The sequence below is a fragment of the Protopterus annectens genome, chromosome 3.part0, assembly GCF_019279795.1.
Source record: "Protopterus annectens isolate FY-2018-M chromosome 3.part0, PAN1.0, whole genome shotgun sequence".
In the NCBI taxonomy this organism is placed as follows: Eukaryota; Metazoa; Chordata; order Ceratodontiformes; family Protopteridae; genus Protopterus; species Protopterus annectens.
Genome location: NC_056731.1, coordinates 1,619,474,720 through 1,619,495,959, shown reverse-complemented (window position 1 = coordinate 1,619,495,959; position 21,240 = coordinate 1,619,474,720). Strand labels below are relative to the sequence as shown.

At 41.9% G+C, this 21,240-nt stretch overlaps 1 protein-coding gene across 1 annotated transcript in view; it reads left to right on the top strand.

Annotated features, from left to right (window-relative positions):
• UBR5 (ubiquitin protein ligase E3 component n-recognin 5) overlaps positions 1 to 21,240 on the top strand; it is a 3,965,620-nt gene that overhangs the window by 781,206 nt on the left and 3,163,174 nt on the right. Inside the window, exons 10-11 of the mRNA XM_044065648.1 lie at positions 11,208 to 11,357; positions 14,322 to 14,533. Coding sequence (XP_043921583.1) covers positions 11,208 to 11,357; positions 14,322 to 14,533 — 362 coding nt within the window. The remainder of the gene's footprint in view (positions 1 to 11,207; positions 11,358 to 14,321; positions 14,534 to 21,240) is intronic.

Here is a 21,240-nt window from a genome sequence, read left to right as displayed (position 1 = left end):
GTGTCCAGGGTGCTACCTTCCTGGGTTAGCCTTCCTTTGGGGGCTCTTGACAGTTGAGCAAGAAAAACTGAGGAAATGGCGTCAGCTGCTTTCCTTTATACCTGACTTTCTGACATCAGTTTTACAACCGGCGACAGCCAACGTCGTATACCAAGGACTCTGGTATTCGGGCCGACTGAGGGCTACCAGGAGCCGGATAACCCATATGTGAGGACTGCAACAGTGAATACACTCTAACATCTACATTTGTGGTAAGTGTACACAACTGTACTTTTCTTCCTGGTCATTAGGGAAATTCCGATGTTCTTCGTGTTTCATTGGTGCAGTCTTCACCTGTGGGTTATCCCTGCTGTGGTAGCCATCGGCCGGCCCGAATACCAGACCCCATGTTTTTCTGCGTCGGCTGCAGTTGCTTATAGTGTGACCTCCAGCCGTCAGTGCTATAAAGCAAGGCAGCCAACATTACCTCAGTCTTTCTTGTCATGGACCCCGTAGCAGAAATAGTTTCCATGAGTGCCAGTCGGACACTACCAGAGTTTGAATTTCAGCTGAAAACGTCTAAAGCAAAGTACCGCATTGGGGACCCTTTTTTCTTGCACTAACCGATGGCCGATAAAGTTAACAATTGTCTCGCCTGTAGAAAGCAGATCCCACACAGAGACTTCCATTCTTACTGCATCACTTGTTTAGGCCCAGACCACAACGTTCCCCGTTGCAGGTTCTGTGCCCTCTTTAATGCGAGAACCACTCGCCGCATAACTATTATTGTAGACAGTTTTTTCGTGTTCTGTCTTTGCTTTCTGATATGGTGTCAGTCAGCCAACAATCCGTAGACATTCTGAAAAAAATGCAGAAATAAAGGTAGAGACAGACCACACAAGGCTAAGCATTCCAACGGCGCTACCGCTAAGTAAGTTGTCAGCTCTCCAGAATTCAGTGAGGTGGTTTTGCAGCCCGATTCAATATCTACGTAGGCCTCTACTGAGACTTTTTTGGAGTCCGGTATGCCGCAGAAATCTTCATCTTCCGTGGCTTTGGCTGTCTCTGGCTCGGTTGGGTCCAGAGCTATGACTCAGCCACCGGCTTCCGAGGAGTCGTTTCACACTACCGAATTTAGACAAAGAACGATGTTCTTCGTGTTTCACTGTTGCAGTCATTACATTTGGGTTATCTGCTTCCAGTAGCCCTCAGTTGGCCTGATTAACAAAGTCTTGGGTCCTGTGTCAGTTGCTGTCCTTTCTTCCATGACGTCAGGTCGTTAGGGATATAAAACATGCAGCCAATGCCATTACATCAGTCTTTTTTGCCTTGCAGTGCCAGAACCAGAAGCAGTTCGCAAGTGCCGGTCAGCCGACTGCTGAAATTTTCATTGTCGAGTTTCAGAACCGAAGTCTTCAACTAAAGCTAAGTACCCCATTGGGGAAACTTTTTCTTGCTCTTTACCGATGTCAGTAAAAGTTAATAATTGCATTACTTGTGGAAAGCAAATACCTCTGAAAAGATTTTCATTCGTACTGTATTCCTTGCCTAGGCCCTGACCACGACGTACCTTGCTGTCAGGTTTGTGCTTTATTTAAACAGCGCACTGTCAGTCTGTATATTTTCGCTTCTAAATATTTCGGTTCTCAGTTTAATTATCCAGAAATGTCGTCTGTTAATCTTCCAACTACCGGGATTCCGAAAAAACGCAAAGATAAAGACAGACAGGCCGCTGAGGTCCAAAGCTGCCAACAACGCTTTTCGTAAGCCAGTCACCAGTACTCAGTGATGTGCTTTCGCAGCCCCTGATACCTGCTACTTCTGACTCATAGGCCTCTACTGAGACCCATTCGGATTCCGGTATGCCCTCGAGATGCTTCAACTGTGGAACCTACGGATGTCTCTACCCTAGATGGGTCCGTAGCCGCTGTGTATGCACCGGCTTCTGAGGGTGTATTCAGGCCTATGGAGTTGCATATTAAACAGTTGCCTCCTCCTTTATTTGGGCCAAAATCTCAAACCATGCCTAAGAAACCGGCGCCCAGACCGCATGCTCAGGCCTCTATGCCTAAAAATCAAATGATAAGAGTGACTGAAGATCTTATAACTCTAATCAGGGGAAGCCAAACCTCTCTCTTCTAAGAGACCTAGAACTGAAGTTGTTTATGAATCTTCTGAACAGGATTCTGATTTTTCTGATTCTTCTGATCTGGATTTGCCCTTATCTAGTTATGAGGATTCTGATGCAGAGGACTCTATTCCCTCTGCTTCCCCTCCAGAGGATTTTTCTTTTGGTGAAACCTTACATACTCTAAGGAAGCCTTTCCACTGGGAAAGCCAGGATTTTTCTGATTCAAAAAAAGAGGCTTAGGGATTTCTTACTCATGCCTTAGCATAGGCCTTTAGCTATACCTCCTGTACTAGACATTGTTGATTATGCCTTTTCAGAATCTAGTTTGGTCCCTGATTCTTTGCGTCCTGCTCCCAGAAAACCTGACCGATATTACAGGGTTCCTGATTCTCACAAGTTCCTTTTTAAAAATCCTTTTGCAGATCCATAGACTATTTCACAGGGACCCAAAGGCATTAAGGCTTCTACTGCTAAAAATCTTACCCCCTCTGATAGAGACTCCAGGGTGCTGGATAGATGGGGTAAGAAAATTTACACTTCTGCAACCTTGGCCATTAGGGCTTTAAACTGCCAGTTTCATGTGTCAAAGCATCAACAACATGTTATTGGATTTCTGAAACAGAAAATGATGTTAATTCCTGACTCTGCTGAAAATAAAGAATTACAGGATTTAATGCATCCTGCTGAATAGGTTGGAAAACCTACTTTGCAATGTGGATTTGATTCATTAGAGGCCTCTTGCAGGGCTGCTGTTACTGGGTCTCTGCTCAGAAGGCATGCTTGGCTTAAGGAGCAGTCTTTGTCTGATCATGTTAAAGCTAAATTGTTGGATGCTCCCTTAAATCAGGGCCACCTGTTTGGCAACAAGGCTTAGGACGTTCTTGAAAAGATGGAATATGAAGCTAAATCTATGCAGACTGTTAAAAATTTCTTACAAGTTCAGCCTCCTAGATTTAGTAGACTCTGGCCCTCTAAAAATTGGTCCTTTCCAGCCCCCTCCAGGTCTTCTTAAGCCAATCCCAGACACAGCAGAAACCCCAGGTTTCAGTCCCAAGGGACACATAAGACTAGGCACTGGAGGGTTTCCGCACCCAAACCTGGGAGCAGTAAGACCCCCCCCCCCCCATGGAAAACTGTCTCAATTACTTGCTTTTACAACTTCCAAGCACTTCCCAACTGAATGCTCCTTTAGGCGGAAAGATTGGTCTGCAGGCCAAAAACTGGGAACTCATTACCCAGGACAAATGGGTTTTAAATATAGTGTCCCAAGGATATAGATTTCATTTCCACACGTTACCAACACCAAGCAGGTGGCCAGATCTTCCCCCAAATCAGTGGGAAGAGGCCCAAAATCATGTACTCTCTCTCTCTTAAATATGGGGGCTATTCAGTTGGTACCAGAAGAGGAAAGGGGGCAAGGTTTCTACAAGACTTTTTCTGGTCCCCAGAAAAGTCCAGTGCATATCGTCCTATCCTGGACCTTTCTACTCTAAACACCTTTCTGGAGATTCCAAAATTGAAAATGCTGACTCTTCACCAGCTGCTTTCTATGCTAGGCAAAGATGCATGGTTGGCAACACTAGACTTAAAAAAAGCATACCTGCGCATACCTATCAGGTAGTCTTGCAGAAGGTACCTACGCTTCAAAGCAGGCTACATGCCCAGTTCTCTGCACTACCCTGGGCGCTGCAGATAAGCCAAAGGGCATTCACAAAGTGCCTAGCTCCAGTCATTGCATTTTGCAGGCAAAGAAATATTCAGATATACCCATACTTGGACGATTTTCTAATTCAGGTAGAAAGCCAAGGACATTCTTTTCAATCATCTGGCCTTTGTTCAAAGGGTACTGACTTGTCTGGGATTCACTATAAACTAAAAGAATTCCCACCTTGTCAACAAATTATATTCCTGGGAGCAAGCTTGAATACAACTTCCCAGATGGCTTTCCTCACGCCAGAGAAACGGATACATTTGACAACTTACTTCAAACAAGTGGCCACAAAAACCCAGCTATCTGCAAGGCAAATACTGTAAGCCTTGGGGTTCAAGGCCTCCTGTATTCTTCTAATTCCATATGCAAGGCTGCATATGAGGAAACTACAATAGTATCTCAAAAGCCTATGGTGTCAACATTCACAGGATCTAGAAGCAAGGATTCCTATCATACCTTGCTTGTGCCTAGAGTTCCTTTGGTGGGCAGAGGCCTGCCACCAGAACAGGGGACTACCATTCACATTACCCTCTGCAGCACAAATGTTAATAACAGACGCATCAGACTATGCATGCAGGGCTCACCTGGCAGGGAAATGCATTCAGGGCAAATGGGGCCCATGTCAAATGCACCTGCACATAAATGAAAAGGAAATGCACAGAATGCTTTGACAGCCTTCAAGGACCACATTCTTCCAGGACAACTAATGGTAAAGACGGACAACACCACTGTCATGTGGTACATAAAGAAGCATGGGGGTACACATTCTTACCCTCTCTGCAGACTAGCCATGGCATTGTGGAACACAGCCTTGAGCTTCCAAGTGAATCTGCATACTCAATTCCTGCCAGGACAACTAAATACACTGGCTGACGGACTAAGCAGAAACTTCATGGACCCACACTAGTGGAAATTGGAACCAAGGATTTTCAACATGTTGACAAGCAAATGATGGAGCCCAGATATAGACCTGTTTGCCTCCCCCAGAACCATCAACTGGACAAATTCTGCACAAGTATTCCCCACAAGCAAGCTTGGAAAGTGGATGCTGTATCCTTCAGCTGGAAAAACCTATCAGTTTATGCCTTTCTTCCTCTGCTTCTGCTTTCCAAGGTACTACTAAAGATCAAATAGGACAAGCCAAGAAAGATTTTAATTTCACCAGACTGGCCTCGTCAGCACTGGTACCCACTCTTGTGCAGTGTGTCACGCTTGGCTCCATGGCACCTGCCTCAGACTCCTTCCCTGCTGTCTCAGCAGGAGTACCAGATTCTGCACCCTCAGCTGCAAGCCCTGAACCTAGCAGCCTGGCTAATTACCTAATCTCTCCTTTACCATCCGTCAATAAATCAGCGATGGATATCACTGTAGAGGGAAGGAGGCCTAGTACTAGAAAATCTTATGCTGCAAAATGGAAAAGATTCTGTGCTTGGAACCAATCTCAAGGAATGAACGCAGCAGTGGCCAATTTAACTCAGATTCTGCAGTACTTGACTGAGATGCTTCATAAGGGCTTGTCTTTTTCCTCCATCAAAATTCATGCCTCAGCATTTCAGCTCATTATAGCACAGAACCTTCCCTCTTCTCACCCACTGCTTATGCAGTTCCTCAGAGGTGCCAAAAATTTAAGGCCACCCATGAGAGCTCCAACTCCAGCCTGGGATCTTAACTTTGTCTTGGAGAAACTCATTCTTCCTCCTTTCGAGCCAGCTGCCACTGCAGATTTAAAATTTCTTTCCTGGAAAACCGCTTTCCTTTTGGCAATCACTTCTGCAAGAAGGGTATCTGAATTACAGACCCTTATGGCAGTGGAAGCTTTCATCATCTTTCATGCGGACATGGTGTCCCTCAGAATCAATCCCTCCTTCATGCCCAAGATGGTATCCAGTGTTGCTCTTAATCAGTCCATTCATTTGCCTACCTTCTTTCCTAACCCACAGAACAAAGGGGAACGGATACTGCACACTCTATATGTGCACAGACAGCGTAGATTCTACTTGGACAGGACTAAACCTTAAAGGAAATCTGAACAACTGTTGGTGGCTTTTGCTGCTATTTCAAAACAAAATGGTTAGGCTACTGCATTCATTTCTGCTATAAGCACCATGGAAAACTTATCCCACAGGGTATCAGACCCCATTTAACCAGGGCTGCATCTACCTCTACAGCCTTTCCCTACTAGGGACATCCTAGAAGCTGCTACCTGGAGTTCTGTACATACTTTTACCAAGCATTATCATTTGCCAATTTTCTCTAAATCCAGGGATGGTTTTGACACTGCAGTCTTGCAGGGCCTTATAGCTGGTCCTAATTCTATTTAAATTCCTCCTCCCAACTCTGGCTTTGGGAATCTACCCAAATGTTATGACTGCAACAGTGAAACACGAAGAACATAGTATAGTTGTGTACACTTACCATAAATGTAGATGTTGGAGTGTAGTCACTGTTGCAGTCCTGATTGCCCTCCCTCCAGCTCCCTTTATACCTCTACTCTCGCTTACTATGCTCTAAAAGCTTTTTTGTTTATTTGCTTTTCTGTTGGAGGTATATCCTTGTATTTATAGATTTAATTGCTTCCCATTAGGGGGCATTTGACATCTGGGGCAAGAAAAACTGATGTATTGGCGTCGGCTGCATGTTTTATACCCCTGACGACCTGATGTCATGGAAGAAGGGACAGCAACCGACGCAGGACCTAAGACTTTGTTAATCAGGCTGACTGAGGGCTACTGCAAGCAGATAACCCAAATGTAATGACTGCAAAAGTGAATACACTCCAACATCTACATTTATGGTAAGTGTACACAACTGTACTAGGTCTTCTCATCCGACTACCATTTTTCTCAGACCGACAGATTCTCTCACGCGTAGAAGCCAGGTCACTCCTAGAAAATCTGCTTCTAGCCACCATCTTGCGCCTGCTCGACCACCCCAAGCACAAATGCTTAAAATGGCATATGAGCTAATCTCCCTTATCCAGGGTAGCCAGCCCACAGCTTCTAAAAGGAAAAGGCACCCTTCTCCAGAAATTGACACAACAGGATTCTGAGGAATCTGACTTCAGATTTTGAAGAGGAACAGCAACCTCTGACTCCTTATGAGGATTCAGATGCAGAGGAATCCATCCCTTCTGCCTCCCCTCAAGAGGACTTTTTCTTTGGGGAAACTCTTCACACCCTTGGGGAACATTTCCAGTAGGAATCTCAGGACTTCCCCCAGTCTTTGAAAAGACTTAGAGAGTTTCTGGACCTGCTCCAATACAGACCCCTGGCCATCCCCCCTATTTTAGAAGTGGTGGATGATGTTTTCCATAAATACAGCTTAGTCCCCGACGCCCTCCCACCTGCTCCCAGTAAACCTGACAAGTATTACAGAGTACTGGATTCTCTCAAATACCTGTACAGAAATCCTGCTGCAGACCCAGAGGTCATTACTCAGGGACCTAAAGGAGCTAAGACCAGTTCTGCCAAGAATCCTTTTCCTTCTGACAAGGACTCCAGAGCTCTGGACAAATGGGGGTAAAAATGTATACACCTCTGCAACCTTTGCTAAGAGAGCACTCAGTTCCATATGTTAAAATATCAGCAACACATTTTGGAACTATTAAAACAAAAGATTTCTACCTTTCCTGACTGTGCCAATTCCAAAGAGTTAGCAGATTTTCTGCACTCTGCTTGTCAAGTGGCCGGACTCTCATTACACTGTAGATATGATGCCCTAGAAGCCTCTAACTGGGCAGCAGTGACAGGATCTGTCATTAGGAGACATGCATGGCTGAAGGAACAACCTCTCCCTGATCATGTCATGTCTAAACTTATTGATGCACCCCTGGATAAGAAGCGCTTGTTTGGAGTAAAAGCAGAAGAGGTGCTTATAAAGATGGAAGACAAAGCAAACTCTATGGAAACAGTAAAAGATTTCTTTAAGTTTCAACCTTCCAGGTTCAGCAGGAGCTTTCCCTCTAAGCACTGGTCTTTCACTGCACCTAGCAGACAGGGCCAAGTTAAAGCCCTGCAGGGACAGATCATCTAGGCCCCTATCTCAGGGCCAGCAGAGAAGCAAACAGTGGACCACTTCCACCCCAAAGGCAGGGAGTTTTAAGCCACCCTTCTATGGCAAAAACTCACAATGACTCCCCATCCCACCCTTCCCTCCCTTCACTCATCAAAAACTAGGAGGAAGGCCCTCCCTCTTCAAAGAAAATTGGCTTTCTGTAACAAAGGACCAATGAGTCTTAAACGTAATTTTTCAGGGACACAAATTCTCTTTCAGTGAACTTCCAATTCCAAGAGGCTACCCAGACTTACTTCCAAGTCAGTGGGCAGAGGCATTGAAACGGTTCCAAACTCTCGTATCTCGTATTATGTTTTAGAAAAACTAACCGTGCCTCCTTTCGAATCTGCTGCTTCAACAGAATTGAAATAACTCTCCTGGAAGACTGCCTTCCTACTAGCTATCAGCTTTTTGAATACTCCCACAGGTGATGACTGCAACAGTGAAACACAAAGAACATAGTACAGTTGTGTACACGTACCATAAATGTGGATGTTCGAGTGTTTTCACTGTTGCAGTCCTGGTTTCCCTCCCTCCCTCCCCCTTGTATCCTCTTCTCCAAGGGGGCATAAGCTTCCCACGGTGGCTTTTAGCCACCAGGATCACTTTACCTTATTTTCTTGTGCTTCTGATGGGTTAAGGCAAGAAAAACTGATGTAATGACGTCGGCTGCCTTGCTTTGTAGCACTGACAACTTGAAGTCAGACTTCAGGCGACTGCAGCCGACGCAGAAAAACATTGACTCTGGTATTCAGGCCAGCTGAGGGTTACCACAGCAGGGTAACCCACTGGTGATGACTGCAACAGTGAATACACACTGTAACATCTACATTTATGGTAAGGGTACACAACTGTACTTTCTTCCTGGGGTTTTTCATTTCTGAGGTATGTATGTCTGTAAGTCACCTCTATGCCGTATGCCTTAAACACTGAGCATATGTGTGACATATGACGTATATTAATTTCTGAAAAGACTTTGGTATACTGGCTGGATGTTGCGCTGTCCTTGGCAGGAGATCCCTTACATAAGGAATACTGCAACAATGAAGAGAAGGACATCTACCATTATGGTAAGATATTGCACAACTGTACTTTCCCTTTTTTCCGCCACCTAGCCCAGGGTCATCACCACAAGTTACCCCACAGAGTGGATTTGCTCACACAACAAAATAGCTCACTACTTCCTTCTATTCTGTTATCTCTCAGCCAGACATTATGGATGATAGGATTCTGATCCCTTTCAGATACCAGTTCTCTGAGAATGTGCTACAAGTTCTTCAGGAGATAAGGAAACCTACAAGTAGAAAGGTTTGTTTATCCAAATGGAAAAGGTTTTCTGTTTGATGGCTTGCTAGGAAATGGGACAGTATACAGTTTGGAGTTCTAATGTACTCATATTTGTATGAGCTATTTAAAGCTGGTCTTTTCTTCTCCTAGATTACTGCACACTTCTCATCCATTTCTGCATGCTTGCCTCTGGGATCCCCCACTCTATTTCTAGGCTGGAGGTTAAACATTTTCTAAAAGATGTGTTCTGTTTAAAACCTCTTAGGAAGCTATCCTGCCTTCCTGGGACCAAGCCAATTTGTAAGATTGATCAGTTGTTTCCTTTCAAGAAGCAAAACCAGTGTCTAAACAAACTATTGCTAACTGAATTTCTAAGTCCATTTCCTTTTGTTACACTCACCATGGGAAAACTTTACCTTCTGCTGTAAAAGCACATTCCATTAGAGCAAGTGGTCTCCAATGGAGCCTTTTACAAAGGTATTGTCTTTAGAGACTTCCTAGAAGTCCCCAGTGCATACCTTTATCAAACACTACACAGTAGATGCTTTCTGTTGATACAGACCCTCCTTTGCCAGGCCATTTCTCTCTCTGGATTGATTGACAGTTCTTCTATGATGGAGACATCCATCCATACCTTTCACTAAGTTGTAGGAATTGCCAAACAGTTTGGAATACTGCAACAGTAATATTACAGTTGTGTAAGAACTTGCCATAGTAGATGTGTTGCTCATCGCAGTTGCAGTATTCTTTCCAACCCTTTCATCTTTGACTAGGTTGTACCCTTCTCCTTGACTGAGGGGGAGCTATCCTTTGCCTTGTCCCCTCCATCCTCTGATGTCTCTAGATCTCCTGGATTCCAGATAGTTTGAGATTTTAACTCTCATGCATCCACTTATGTACACTTAGGCCAGGGGGCTTAGGTCATACATCAGATGTGTAGCTCTGTGGAAGGTTTTGGCTTTAGTACCCTGTCTTGGATGTTCAGGTTATTTGGAGAGGTAACAACCGTTTGAAATACTGAAACTCTGCAGTCTGAAATACTGTAACTGTGATCAACAGAACACATCTACTAGTATGGTATGTTCTTACACAACTGCACTGCATCTTTTGATGCTGAGGCTGACTCATGTTTCTTAAGTAGTAACCATGGAACAAAGTTCCTTAAAAAGTATTCCTGATTGCTTTTAAGGGATCAACCAGTCTGTAAATTAACTGCTTCAGAGTTGAGAGCCTTTTCCAATCTTGCGCAGTGGGTACTGGCTAAAACAATGCATGTTGACTCCCAAGATAAGTTTCCTGTAACTGATTTGTAGGAGTGGAGAATGAGGATAGGGTGAACTTCCCAGTTTCCCACCCCAGTGAACTCTCATTTAGCCCATTCCCTTGTATGATGCAAAAGGAAGTGAAGTGGCTTATTTTTGTAATTTAGTTTTAAGTGAAACTTTTTAAGATACTGTATTTGTGTAGCTTTCAGTTTTACTTTTCATTTACCTTTTTTTCCATTACATATGTTGTGTTTGTAGAAGCATTGCATAGTTTTTAGGCCTAAAGGTATTTTTTTTTCTGGATATAATGACTGGCCAATGAACTACTCTTTTAGCAGTATGCAAACATAACCACATAAAGCTGCCTTTGGTGTGAACCTGCCTTATTGTCATTCAGTCTGCTTTTGTACAACTGTGTTTTATTTGGCCCAGTTTGGTAGAGTGGCTACTGCATGCGAGTGTAAGCTACAGCCAAAATTGACTAAAATGTGTGAAAGCATAGTCTAATATGCAACTGGTGTGAGAAGAAAATGTAGAGAACTGCATTTATGTTTTCTGTCACCTTCAAAAATGCATAAAACCTTGCAGATGCGCAAACAGAATGAACCTTGCATACACATTTCTGTGGTCCTGCTGTATACTATTATGTTGATCTCTACATTTCTTTTTTGTAAAGTATTGTGATTATGAAATATTCTTGCGAATATTGTACTTAGTTATAACTCTGTACTTTTCTTTCTTTTTTGATGTAAAGTGTTGCATCTTTTTCCTTTCTCTTCAGAGGATCTTATGTCTCTGCTAGATGCAGACATACATTCTGCTCACCCCAGTGTCATCATTGATGCTGATGCTATGTTTTCAGAAGACATTAGCTACTTCGGTTACCCATCATTCCGACGGTCTTCACTCTCCCGGCTTGGGTCTTCAAGAGGTAATTAGTCACAAAATGTTTTGTTAAGACCGAGGAACTGAGATGTAACAAACTGTTTTAACAAATGAGTCGTATTTAGTGAATCTTATCACTTTTATAGTTTATAGAATGCTTGTTCATTAACATCTGCAGCTCTTCACAGTTTAAAAATACATTTTTAGCCGAAGCTGCTGTAGGTTGTAATGTAGTTTTTCCTGTCCTCTTCACAAGTATTCTTGCCTTTCAAGATGTGTCCTGTTCACCTGATGCTTTTTGTAGCTTAAAAAGTAATTTTAGGAAGCATTTTGTCAAGCTTGAATTTTGAAGGGGGAAATTGATTCAAGCCTCCTGTTTATTTTTGTATTGCACTTGCTTTTTAAACTGCTTCTCTTTTATTTTTCTAAACAAAGTATTACGGTTTCATAGTTTTTCTTTGACTCTGTTAGCCTTGAAGGATATTTGAAACTGCATTCCTCTTTTTGTCTGCTTACTGATTTAATTAAGTAAACATGTAGTGGTTTTAGAAATGTGCATTAAAGCTAGCACTTATTGGAGAATTGAGTTTGGAAGCTTGTCACTTGTGGTGTTCACAAATTACTTATGTGAAAATTGACATAAAACAGAGCATGTCCTGCAGTAATGGGTGTATTGCAAATAAGTATAGTGTGTCCGCTGATTTGCTGTATGCAAGTTTTGAGTACGTGACACTCTTGGATACTTCATGTTTGATAGTAGAGCCCCTTTTTAGAGTTTTTCATCACTAACAGCATAACGACTATATCTGTATGATTATTAGCTTGGTAGTCCAAGAGTATTATAAATGTAGTTTCCTGTTCTAATTGTATAGTCTGTGTCTGTTCTATTCCATCTAGTTCAAAGTTGTCTTTTCAGTGGCACAGGGTCTCTTGTAGAAGCAGCTCTTTATGTGATTTGTCCCATCCACTGCCTTGTTATTTTTGCCATAGAACATGCACACAAACCTCCGATACCTTGTCTAAAACTACTTACAGACATAGGTTACAGTCTCATGAACTTCAGTGCAGATTGCCTTCCAGACCGTCACCTGCAGCTGGGTTTAGAAAGCTGACATTGCTTCAGGTATTAGTAGTTGATATTTCTGGGACCTTGATGCTGCTTGGATGGTCAGAGTGCTCCCCATCCCACACACATACACACACCCTAGATAAGAGGATGCGGTCAGTCATTGTTTGCTTTCATAAGCAGAGTGATGAATGTCTTTAGTTGCTTGTAGGGGGTCCTTGGTAATCCAAGTCTTAATGTGCCCTGCCTGTCTGAGAAAGTACCATTACTGTGAGATGTTTAATTTGTACCCCGCTGACTGACCTTTATTGCCAGGGTCTTTTTCCTGACTTGTTACTGGCATTATTTGCATTGCAAGCAGAGCCCTAGCTCTTTTCCTTATGTTCTTTCTTGTAGTTTTTAAGTTGTACCTGGCCTAATCCGTTTACTTTCTCAGCTGTGACAATAATAGTGGTATGATATGACCAACTTTTTGTTTATTTTTTAAATTACTGTATTTGGGCTTAGGGCAGAGCTGGTTTCCTTTCTGGTTATAGGTATTCCATATTGCCTGTATATAAGGTTAATGCAAGTGACTTCCTTTAAGATGGTGTTCAGGTACACTACCTTCTTACTCTAAAAGGGCGTGATTAATAATTACTTGTGTGGCTGAGTACAGCTACTGTTTCCTTAAATGTATGGTGTTAAGGAGCCCCAGGAAATATTGTCTTCCTCTTAGCTGAACTTGAGGCATGTGAATGCAGTTAGGAGAATATGCTACATATCTTTTTGAACTGTTAATCCAACCTCTGTCAAACCTGTGCACCTTCTGTAGATTTCTCACTTTTTCCAGAGCATTCTTTTTTATGTCTTGGAAATTTTAAAAGCTAAGCAAATCCTTATTGTATGGTTAAGGGTCAGTATAAATGCGTAGGTAGCATTTGTTTCCCAGTTTTTGCTTGCATGCCTGAAAAGGTATTTCCATTTGTTTCATGCACACAGTGGTGAATAAAATGCCCATGGTAATTGTAAGAATATTGTTTATTTTGGAAAATATGCATGTAGAGCATTTCTGCATTTTACATCAGCTTCTGTCTGTTCTTCAGTACTCTACTGTCCTAAAGAAACTTTAATACACAAATTTCAATGTATTTCTAATCCTTATTTGCAGTGTGTACTTGACTTTCGGACAAAATTAGTTTGATTAGCCTCCATTTGTCAGTTTATCTGCAAAAGTGAACTGCAGAAAATACTGGCTAAGGTTCTGTTCCTAGGCCAGTTACACTGGGAGGCCTTTTTGGTAAGAATTTTTTTTTCTTTCTGGGGAGCTTTGTCTTGCTTCAGTTTGTTTCCACTAGATGTTTGCCCTACTTATAAAAGGTTAGTGCAGTTGAGCTTTGTTCATATTGCCGTTCCAATACTTTAATTCACGTGTAGTATAGTTTGCAATTCAAAAGGGGTTGGATTATCAAATTGTGAAAAAAAAGTATTAGCTCTATGCATTTTAGTAACCTTTTCAAGTGATACACTTAGCCATGCAGAAGTTTTCTAAGTATATTTTGAGCAACATTTCTGACTTAGTGTGTTACTTTGAACTGTTATTATCAGTTAAGAAATGGTCTAGGATCATTTGCTGTCCATGTTCTCTTTGGATGGCATTTCCAAGTTTGAAGTCTGTTATTTGTATGTTTTTATTTGTTTCAGAGACAGTATATTTTGCATATTGTAGCATCAAATGCAAAAGCTATCTATATGTGCCCATTTTAGTAATTTTCAGTAATTTTGACAAAGCTTTAGCTTGGGTATTTTACAACCTGCTATGCTTGAAAGGGTTATCATTAATGGTGCATTATAAAGCACTCTTAATTTCTGTGTAGTTCCCTCCCTTTTTATTGCATTTTAAAGGGTCTTTCCTAGAGAGTGGCTTATTTTTTATCCAACTGGTGTGATCCAATTGCATACCAGTTCTCCTTCTTCCCTTAGAGAGAGATTCTGAGCTGTTGCGTGAACGTGAGTCTGTGTTACGTTTACGTGAGAGAAGGTGGCTTGATGGAGCCTCGTTTGAGACCGAAAGGGGCTCTACCAGCAAAGAAGGAGAATCAAATGTGGATAAGAAAAATACTCCTGTGCAGAGTCCTGTATCTCTTGGAGAGGAACTGCAGTGGTGGCCTGACAAGGTAAGATTTCACCTTTTTATTTGTTTATTTGCATATTTTTGCAAAGCAAAAGACAACTTGATGCATGATTAAACTATCTTACAATGCCCTTAGGAAAATAGATGCTGTGTGGTTATGCTGTGTGGTTTTGCTTCAGTTTAAAAAAGTTGTTGGACAGTGGGTCATTTAAAATTTGTAGTTTGGTAACTTATGAATCCTTGCATTCATTTACTTTGGTAACATGAGTATCTTTAATAGCATTTAAGGAACACTTGTATTACTGTGAGAACTGCTAGGAAAAAAATGTACGTTTTATTTTGAAAGTGTTTTTGTAATGTGACATTGCCACTTGGCCTGTGAAATTTACTTTAATCTACAGCTCAGCCCTGTTGAGCCACAGATGTTGACTGTCTGTCAGCAAGTTAGTCCTTTAACCCCTGTCCAGCTTCTTCCCTCCCATGATGTTAATACCTATCAGTAAGTTAGTATTTTAAAACCTGGTCCATTTTTTTCCAACTATAGTGCTGTAATTCAGTGCCTGAGGTCACGGTGTCATTATTTTGATAAATGTTTTTGTTATGACATTTTATGCCAAGAAGTTGTCAAATGCAGTACAGGTGGTACCTCACAATTCAACCGTAATCCATTCTGGAACGGCGGTTGAATTGCAAGATAACAGTTTCCATACAAATGTATGGAAAATGGTTTAATTCCCTGGCCAAAAGAAATAAAAAAAAATGCACTAAAAATATATAGCTCACCATGATTTGAAGTGTAAAACATCTCTTAAGTGGAGGAGAGGCTGTGGAGAACAAATGGAGGGCTACTATGCATTCCTAAAACTATGGCTCACATGTCACATTCAAATTTATTTGATGTTAAATTCATCTAAGAATACAGGCTAACATGTTTCCTGTCCAGCTAAAATTCATGCTCATTACATCATAGTGTGATATCAGTTATGCAGTGAATATCTCTTGTCTCTGATTATGATTGTTTTATTTATTTCACTTTAATGTGATATAAATTATAACTTAAAACATCTTACAACAGTTTCCTATCCACACCCCCAAAAGAGGTAATAACACACAATACAGTGTATACTGGTATCTGTTTTTTTTTTTTACTCCATCTCCAGGACTTTATTCAGTGGCTCCTTTACTTGTTTCATTCATTCTTGTGAGCCAGCATTATACAGTTGGGCCCATTCTGTCTGCCCAGCCCCACCAGTGTCCATGCCAAAAACTGAACATGGGTCACCATATTTACACTATTTACAGGGTCCACTTAGTCTTTAGTTGTTGGAAGGGGAGTCTTCTTCACCCTGTCGCACCTGTTCCCTCATTTTTTTGGCAGGTTTAAGTGAAAAAAATTGTCCAGGGTGACTTCTCTCTCTCTTTCAGGTTGGTCTTGAAGTGGTACATGATTGTGTTGTTAAACAAGGCTGTCATCCTGTTGATGTCACCTGTGTTGAAGTGCCACTCCGACTGTAGCCTACACCTTCTCCCAGTTGGATGAAAGTTCTTTAATGCAAGCTGTTGGCATAGGTCCTTTTCCCTGTCTTCCTCATTTTCAGAAGAAATTTCCCTTTCTTTTTCTTTGAGCTGCTCATTGCAAAGTGCTTCTAAGTCCTTCTTTTGTGATCTCGTTGTCATGGTTTTGTAGAAGTTCCTCCACATCTGCCTCCTTCACTTCCCCTATGTCCAGGTGCTCTGCTGTGGAAACAACATCTTGAAGCACTTCAGCTGCTTGATCTTTAGCTGCTTCATCCACGATTTCGCCCTGAGAAAAGGAAGGAACCAGTTTCCTCCCGGCTGTACGAAGGACTTTCTGCGATGCTCCTTCCAAGGCACTTTCAATGAATGATATGGCATGAAGAATGTTGAACTCAGCCTTCCAGAATTCCTTCAGTGTTTTATCTGAAGAATGGGTCACGTCGAAGAGCCTTGAGTAGAGTGCTTTTGTGTAGAGCCTCTTGAAGCAGGCATTGACTTGTTGATCCCATAGGTTGAATGAGAGAAGTTGTGTTGGGAGGTGAGGAATTGAACCTTAATGAATTCTTAGTCTGTCTGAAGAATTTCCTCTAACTCTCATGGGTGGGCAGAGGCATTGTCCAGAAGCAGAAGAGCTTTCATTGGCAAATTGTTCTGTGTCAGGTACTTCAACACTTGAGCAAACTCCCTCGAAAATCCAATCCTTGAAAACTGACTGGTCTACCCAACCTTTGTTGTTTGATTTCCACATTACAGGTAATTCTGATTTTATAATCTTTTTTTCCAAAGCATCGTGGGTTTTCTGAGTGATACACCAGTAGAGGCTTCATCTTGAAGTCTGCACTGGCGTTTGCTGCCAGGAAAACTGTGAGCATATCTTTCATGGGCGTGTGACCTGGAATCCTAACTTCTTCTTGGGTTATGTAAGTCCTACTTGGCAATCCCTTCCAGAAAAGCTCTGTTTCATCACAATTAAAAATCTGTTCCGGCAGATAGCCTTCTTTCTCTTTCTCTCTCTTAATTCTTAAAATTTCTTGACAAATTTCAGTTCACCCTCTGTGTCATCACTGGCTGCCTCTCCTTGTCTCAAAACACTGGGGATGCCACTTGTTTTTTGTAAATATGTGGAACCATCCCCTATTTGCTTTAAATTCCTCTGTTTTCCGTGAGCTATGTGAGCCCCCCCCCCCCCTTCCATTTTGTAGGTCTTCAAAGATGAGCTTGGCTTTCTCACAGATCATGGTCTGAGTTATTGGATCTCCTTTCATTTACTTCTCCTGGATCCAGACAAAGAAGCACCTTCTCCATATTTTCATGAATTGTTTTTCTTTGTCCAAAACCTTTGTTCATTTTGATTCCTTAGCACCAATGTCGCTGTCTCTATTTTCCAAAATGTTGAGATAGTAGACCTAGGCACGCTGTACTGTTTTACTATTCATCCTATTTAACCTCCTTTTTCAATTTTACCTGATTCCTTCTTTTCAGTGCTCAGCCACTTATTTTCCCATCCCAGTATCACTCTTTGTCCCATTTATTCACTTTTTTGCAACACTTAAAAAGAAACAACTGCAATATATAAACAGCACAGCAACAATAGGAAACAATGAACAACTTTTCAGCCTCTTTTCTAGGTCAAATTGTGAGATGGCAGTTGAATTGGGGACACCCGGATGGCCAGAAGCGCAACTGAACTTCGAAACTGTCAAGTTGCAAGGTGGTTGAATTGTGAGTACTACCTGTAGTGGGAAACTACTAATCAAGAAGCACCCCCACCACCTGAAGTGCACACATTTCCTTGTGAGCTATAACTAAAGTGATGGAGTGTTATATGTACCAGGCATTATTTATCACTAGAAACTAGCAGAGGCCTTACTTTGGGAAAATACTCGGGGTGGTGATTTCCAGACTTTGCTTATCTTTAGATAGACATTTTCTTCTTTCTGAATGAATAACCATATGGAAACTAATCTCCTTCCTGTGGTGGTGGAATGGAGAAGAAGACTTATTAGCAGTTGCTTTCTTGGCTGGGAATCATTCATGGTAAGTTTTATTACTCTAGTATCACCACAGTTAACTGACAGTATTTTGGATTTTTTTTATGCCTGGTTCATTGTCCGCCATTCTGACTCTTAAGGCGGGCTTAGATGTCTTTCAGTGGATCTCTGTGGAATCAATGTTCTTTCTTTTCTTCCATCCCCAGAACGCAAGTCAGGATTTCTTGCACACTCCACAGTTTTTCTCTGTTTGTAGTGACAGTTAATTTAGTTTCCACTTGACTGGTCTAGGGAAGTTTCTCCTTGCTGTTCCATTAGGGAGTTGGCGAACTTCGTTTCTGTTGAGTTATGGAGCCCCCATCACAAGCAACTCCATTGTCTTGCCAATTATTTAAGCAAATGGCTGCAAATGTAGGAGCAAGCGCCTTAATCCCACTGACACCACCTCCCTTCAAACAGCATAACATTACAGAAGTGATGCAATGTAGAGTCATTTACCTTCTGTGTTAGAACATAGTAAAAGACCTGGAGTCCTTATTAATTACCTTCCATTAGATATATAGTCACTACCCACAAAGATATAGAGCTTTACCCACCTTGTGTTCTGTGATGTTGATAGCTATATCAGAGATGTGATTGCCCTGCTTCATGTGGCTGTTGTCAGAATAATTATAGAATACTGATCCCTGTTTTGTAAATTACTCACAAGCCATTTGATGCAATTGGAGAAGGTACAGAGATTCTTTACAATGAGAATTCAAGAACTTCAAAAACTTGTTTGGTAGTCTAACACTGCAAGCAGTTTTCCATCTTCTGCCTTATCACCTTCTTAGGGAAGTGTGATTGACCTAGAGAACATTAAAAGACCCTATACTGTTTGAAGTTTTTGCTTAGAATGCCACCCTCCTCGTTGACCTGAACACAGGGGGACACTCAACTCCATTAACAATTAATATCTGACATACTACAAAATATTAGTGAACGTTTTTTGTCTAAAAGACTCCAGTGCTAGTGGAGTAAGATTCCCCTCTCAGTTGAACTCAAAGCCCTGTCTCTCCTCTGTATCCCACAGACTGCTAAGAAGTGATCTTTGTCTGGCATACAAAAGCATCCTCAGACCCAATACTGATGGATTTGCTGCACATCAGCAAGTTAGGTGGCATCAGAAATACTCAGTCTAGGGATCTAAACCTCTTCTGCAACATCAACAGAACAGTTTGGAGGGACAGGTATATCTTGCAGAAGATATTGCTGCTCTGGAATAGACTTTTTATCCCCATAAAACAAAGTTCTTCCATGTCCAAATTCAAGCGCAACTTGGATCTGTGGATATGAAACATAACATTTTCTTCCAGGACTGCTAATGGGCAGATGCATCTTCTAAATGCTTTATTCCATGCATGGGTCCCTCAAGTTATCTGTGGTATGATCCCAATTATTCTCATTTAGGAGTAATATATATTTTTAACCCGGACAAACAAAGAGTCTGTCACTTACTTCCATCAACTATCTCATCAGTCCGTGCTGACTGCAAGGACAGTCCTTTTTCGGCAAGCATTAGGGTTCATGGCATCTTGTATTCTGGTGCTTCCCAATGCCAAACTGCATATGAGGAAGCTACAATGGTATCTCAAAAATGTATGGACACAGCACTGCCAGGATTTGGACACTGTCATTCAAATAATACCTTGCCTTCAAAAAAAATTCTTGTGGTGGGCTCAGGAATGTCACCTAAACAAGGGACTCTCTGTGACCCGGCCAGAGGCAAGTCAGATCTTAACGACAGATGCCTCGGACATTGCTTGGGAGCTCATCTAAATGGAAAGTGGATACAAGACAAGTGGCCTGCCAGACTACAGCATCTACATATCAACATGAAAGAGATGTTAGCAGTCCAGTTTGCATTAATGGCTTACAAGGAGTTACTTCTTCCAGGGCAGGTGTTGATTCTAACAGACAACACAACTGTCATGTGGTACATCAACAAGCAAGGGGGAACACATTCTTATCCTCTATGCAGGCAAGCAATGATTTTATGGGAGACTGCGCTAAGCCTGCAACTAACTCTTCAGGCAAGGTTTCTGCCAGGAGCACAGAACTCCTTAGCAGATGTGTTAAGCAGACAAATCATGGATCCCCACGAGTGGAACCTGGATCTTCATGTATTTCAGAAACTAACAGTGTCATGGGGAACTCCAGACATAGATCTGTTCGCTTCTCCACTAAACCACCAGCTGCCAAAGTATTGCACAAAGGGGTTTCATCACACAGCTTGGAAAGTGGATGCTCTGTCTTTCAGTTGGAAAAACCTTCATGTGTATGCCTTTCCACCTCTGCCTCTTCTTCCAAAGGTACTGTTAAAGGTCAGACAAGACAGGCCAAGGATGATTTTGATAGCTCCAGATTGGCCTCGGCAACACTGGTACCCACTACTACGGAGTCTGGTAAAGAAGCCTCCATGGCCTTTACCTCTGATTCCTCATCTGTTATCTCAGAAGGACGGTCATCTGCTCAATGTCAAGCTTCACTCTCTTCATCTAACAGCCTGGCATATTCTGTGTTGAAACACAGCAGGTCTCAACTTCCTCAACAAGTTTTAAATGTGATTATGGAAGCTAGAAGACCTAGTACAAGGAGAGTGTATGCAGAAAAATGGAAGAGATTTTTATTTTGGAGTACAGCAAAGAATTTGGAGATTTCTGAGCCTAATTTGAGTGTGGCTCTTCAATATCTTACTGAATTATTGGACAAAGGTTTGTCCTTCTCTTCCATTAAGATTCATGCTGCAGCAATTTCAGCTCACTATGATTGTGACCCACCTTTGTTTTCGCATCCTTTGTTCAAGCAGTTTCTTAGAGGGGCAAAGAATATAAGACCCCAGCGAGAGCTCCTACTCCTGCTTGGGATCTCAATTTTGTGTTGGAAAAACTTACTCTACAACCTTTTGAGCCTGCAGCTACTGCTGAATTGAAATACTTGTCATGGAAGACTGCTTTTCTGTTGGCTATTACTTCTGCAAGAAGGGTGTCTGAGTTGCAGGCCCTTATGGCAGTTGAGCCCTTTTTGATTTTCCATAAGGATAGGGTATCATTACGTACTAATCCTTCTTTTATGCCTAAGGTGGTTTCTAGTGTGGCTTTAAACCAAACTATTCATTTGCCTACGTTTTTTGCAGACCCTCAAAATAAAGGGGAAAAGATTTTGCACACTTTAGATGTACACAGGCAATTGCGTTATTATT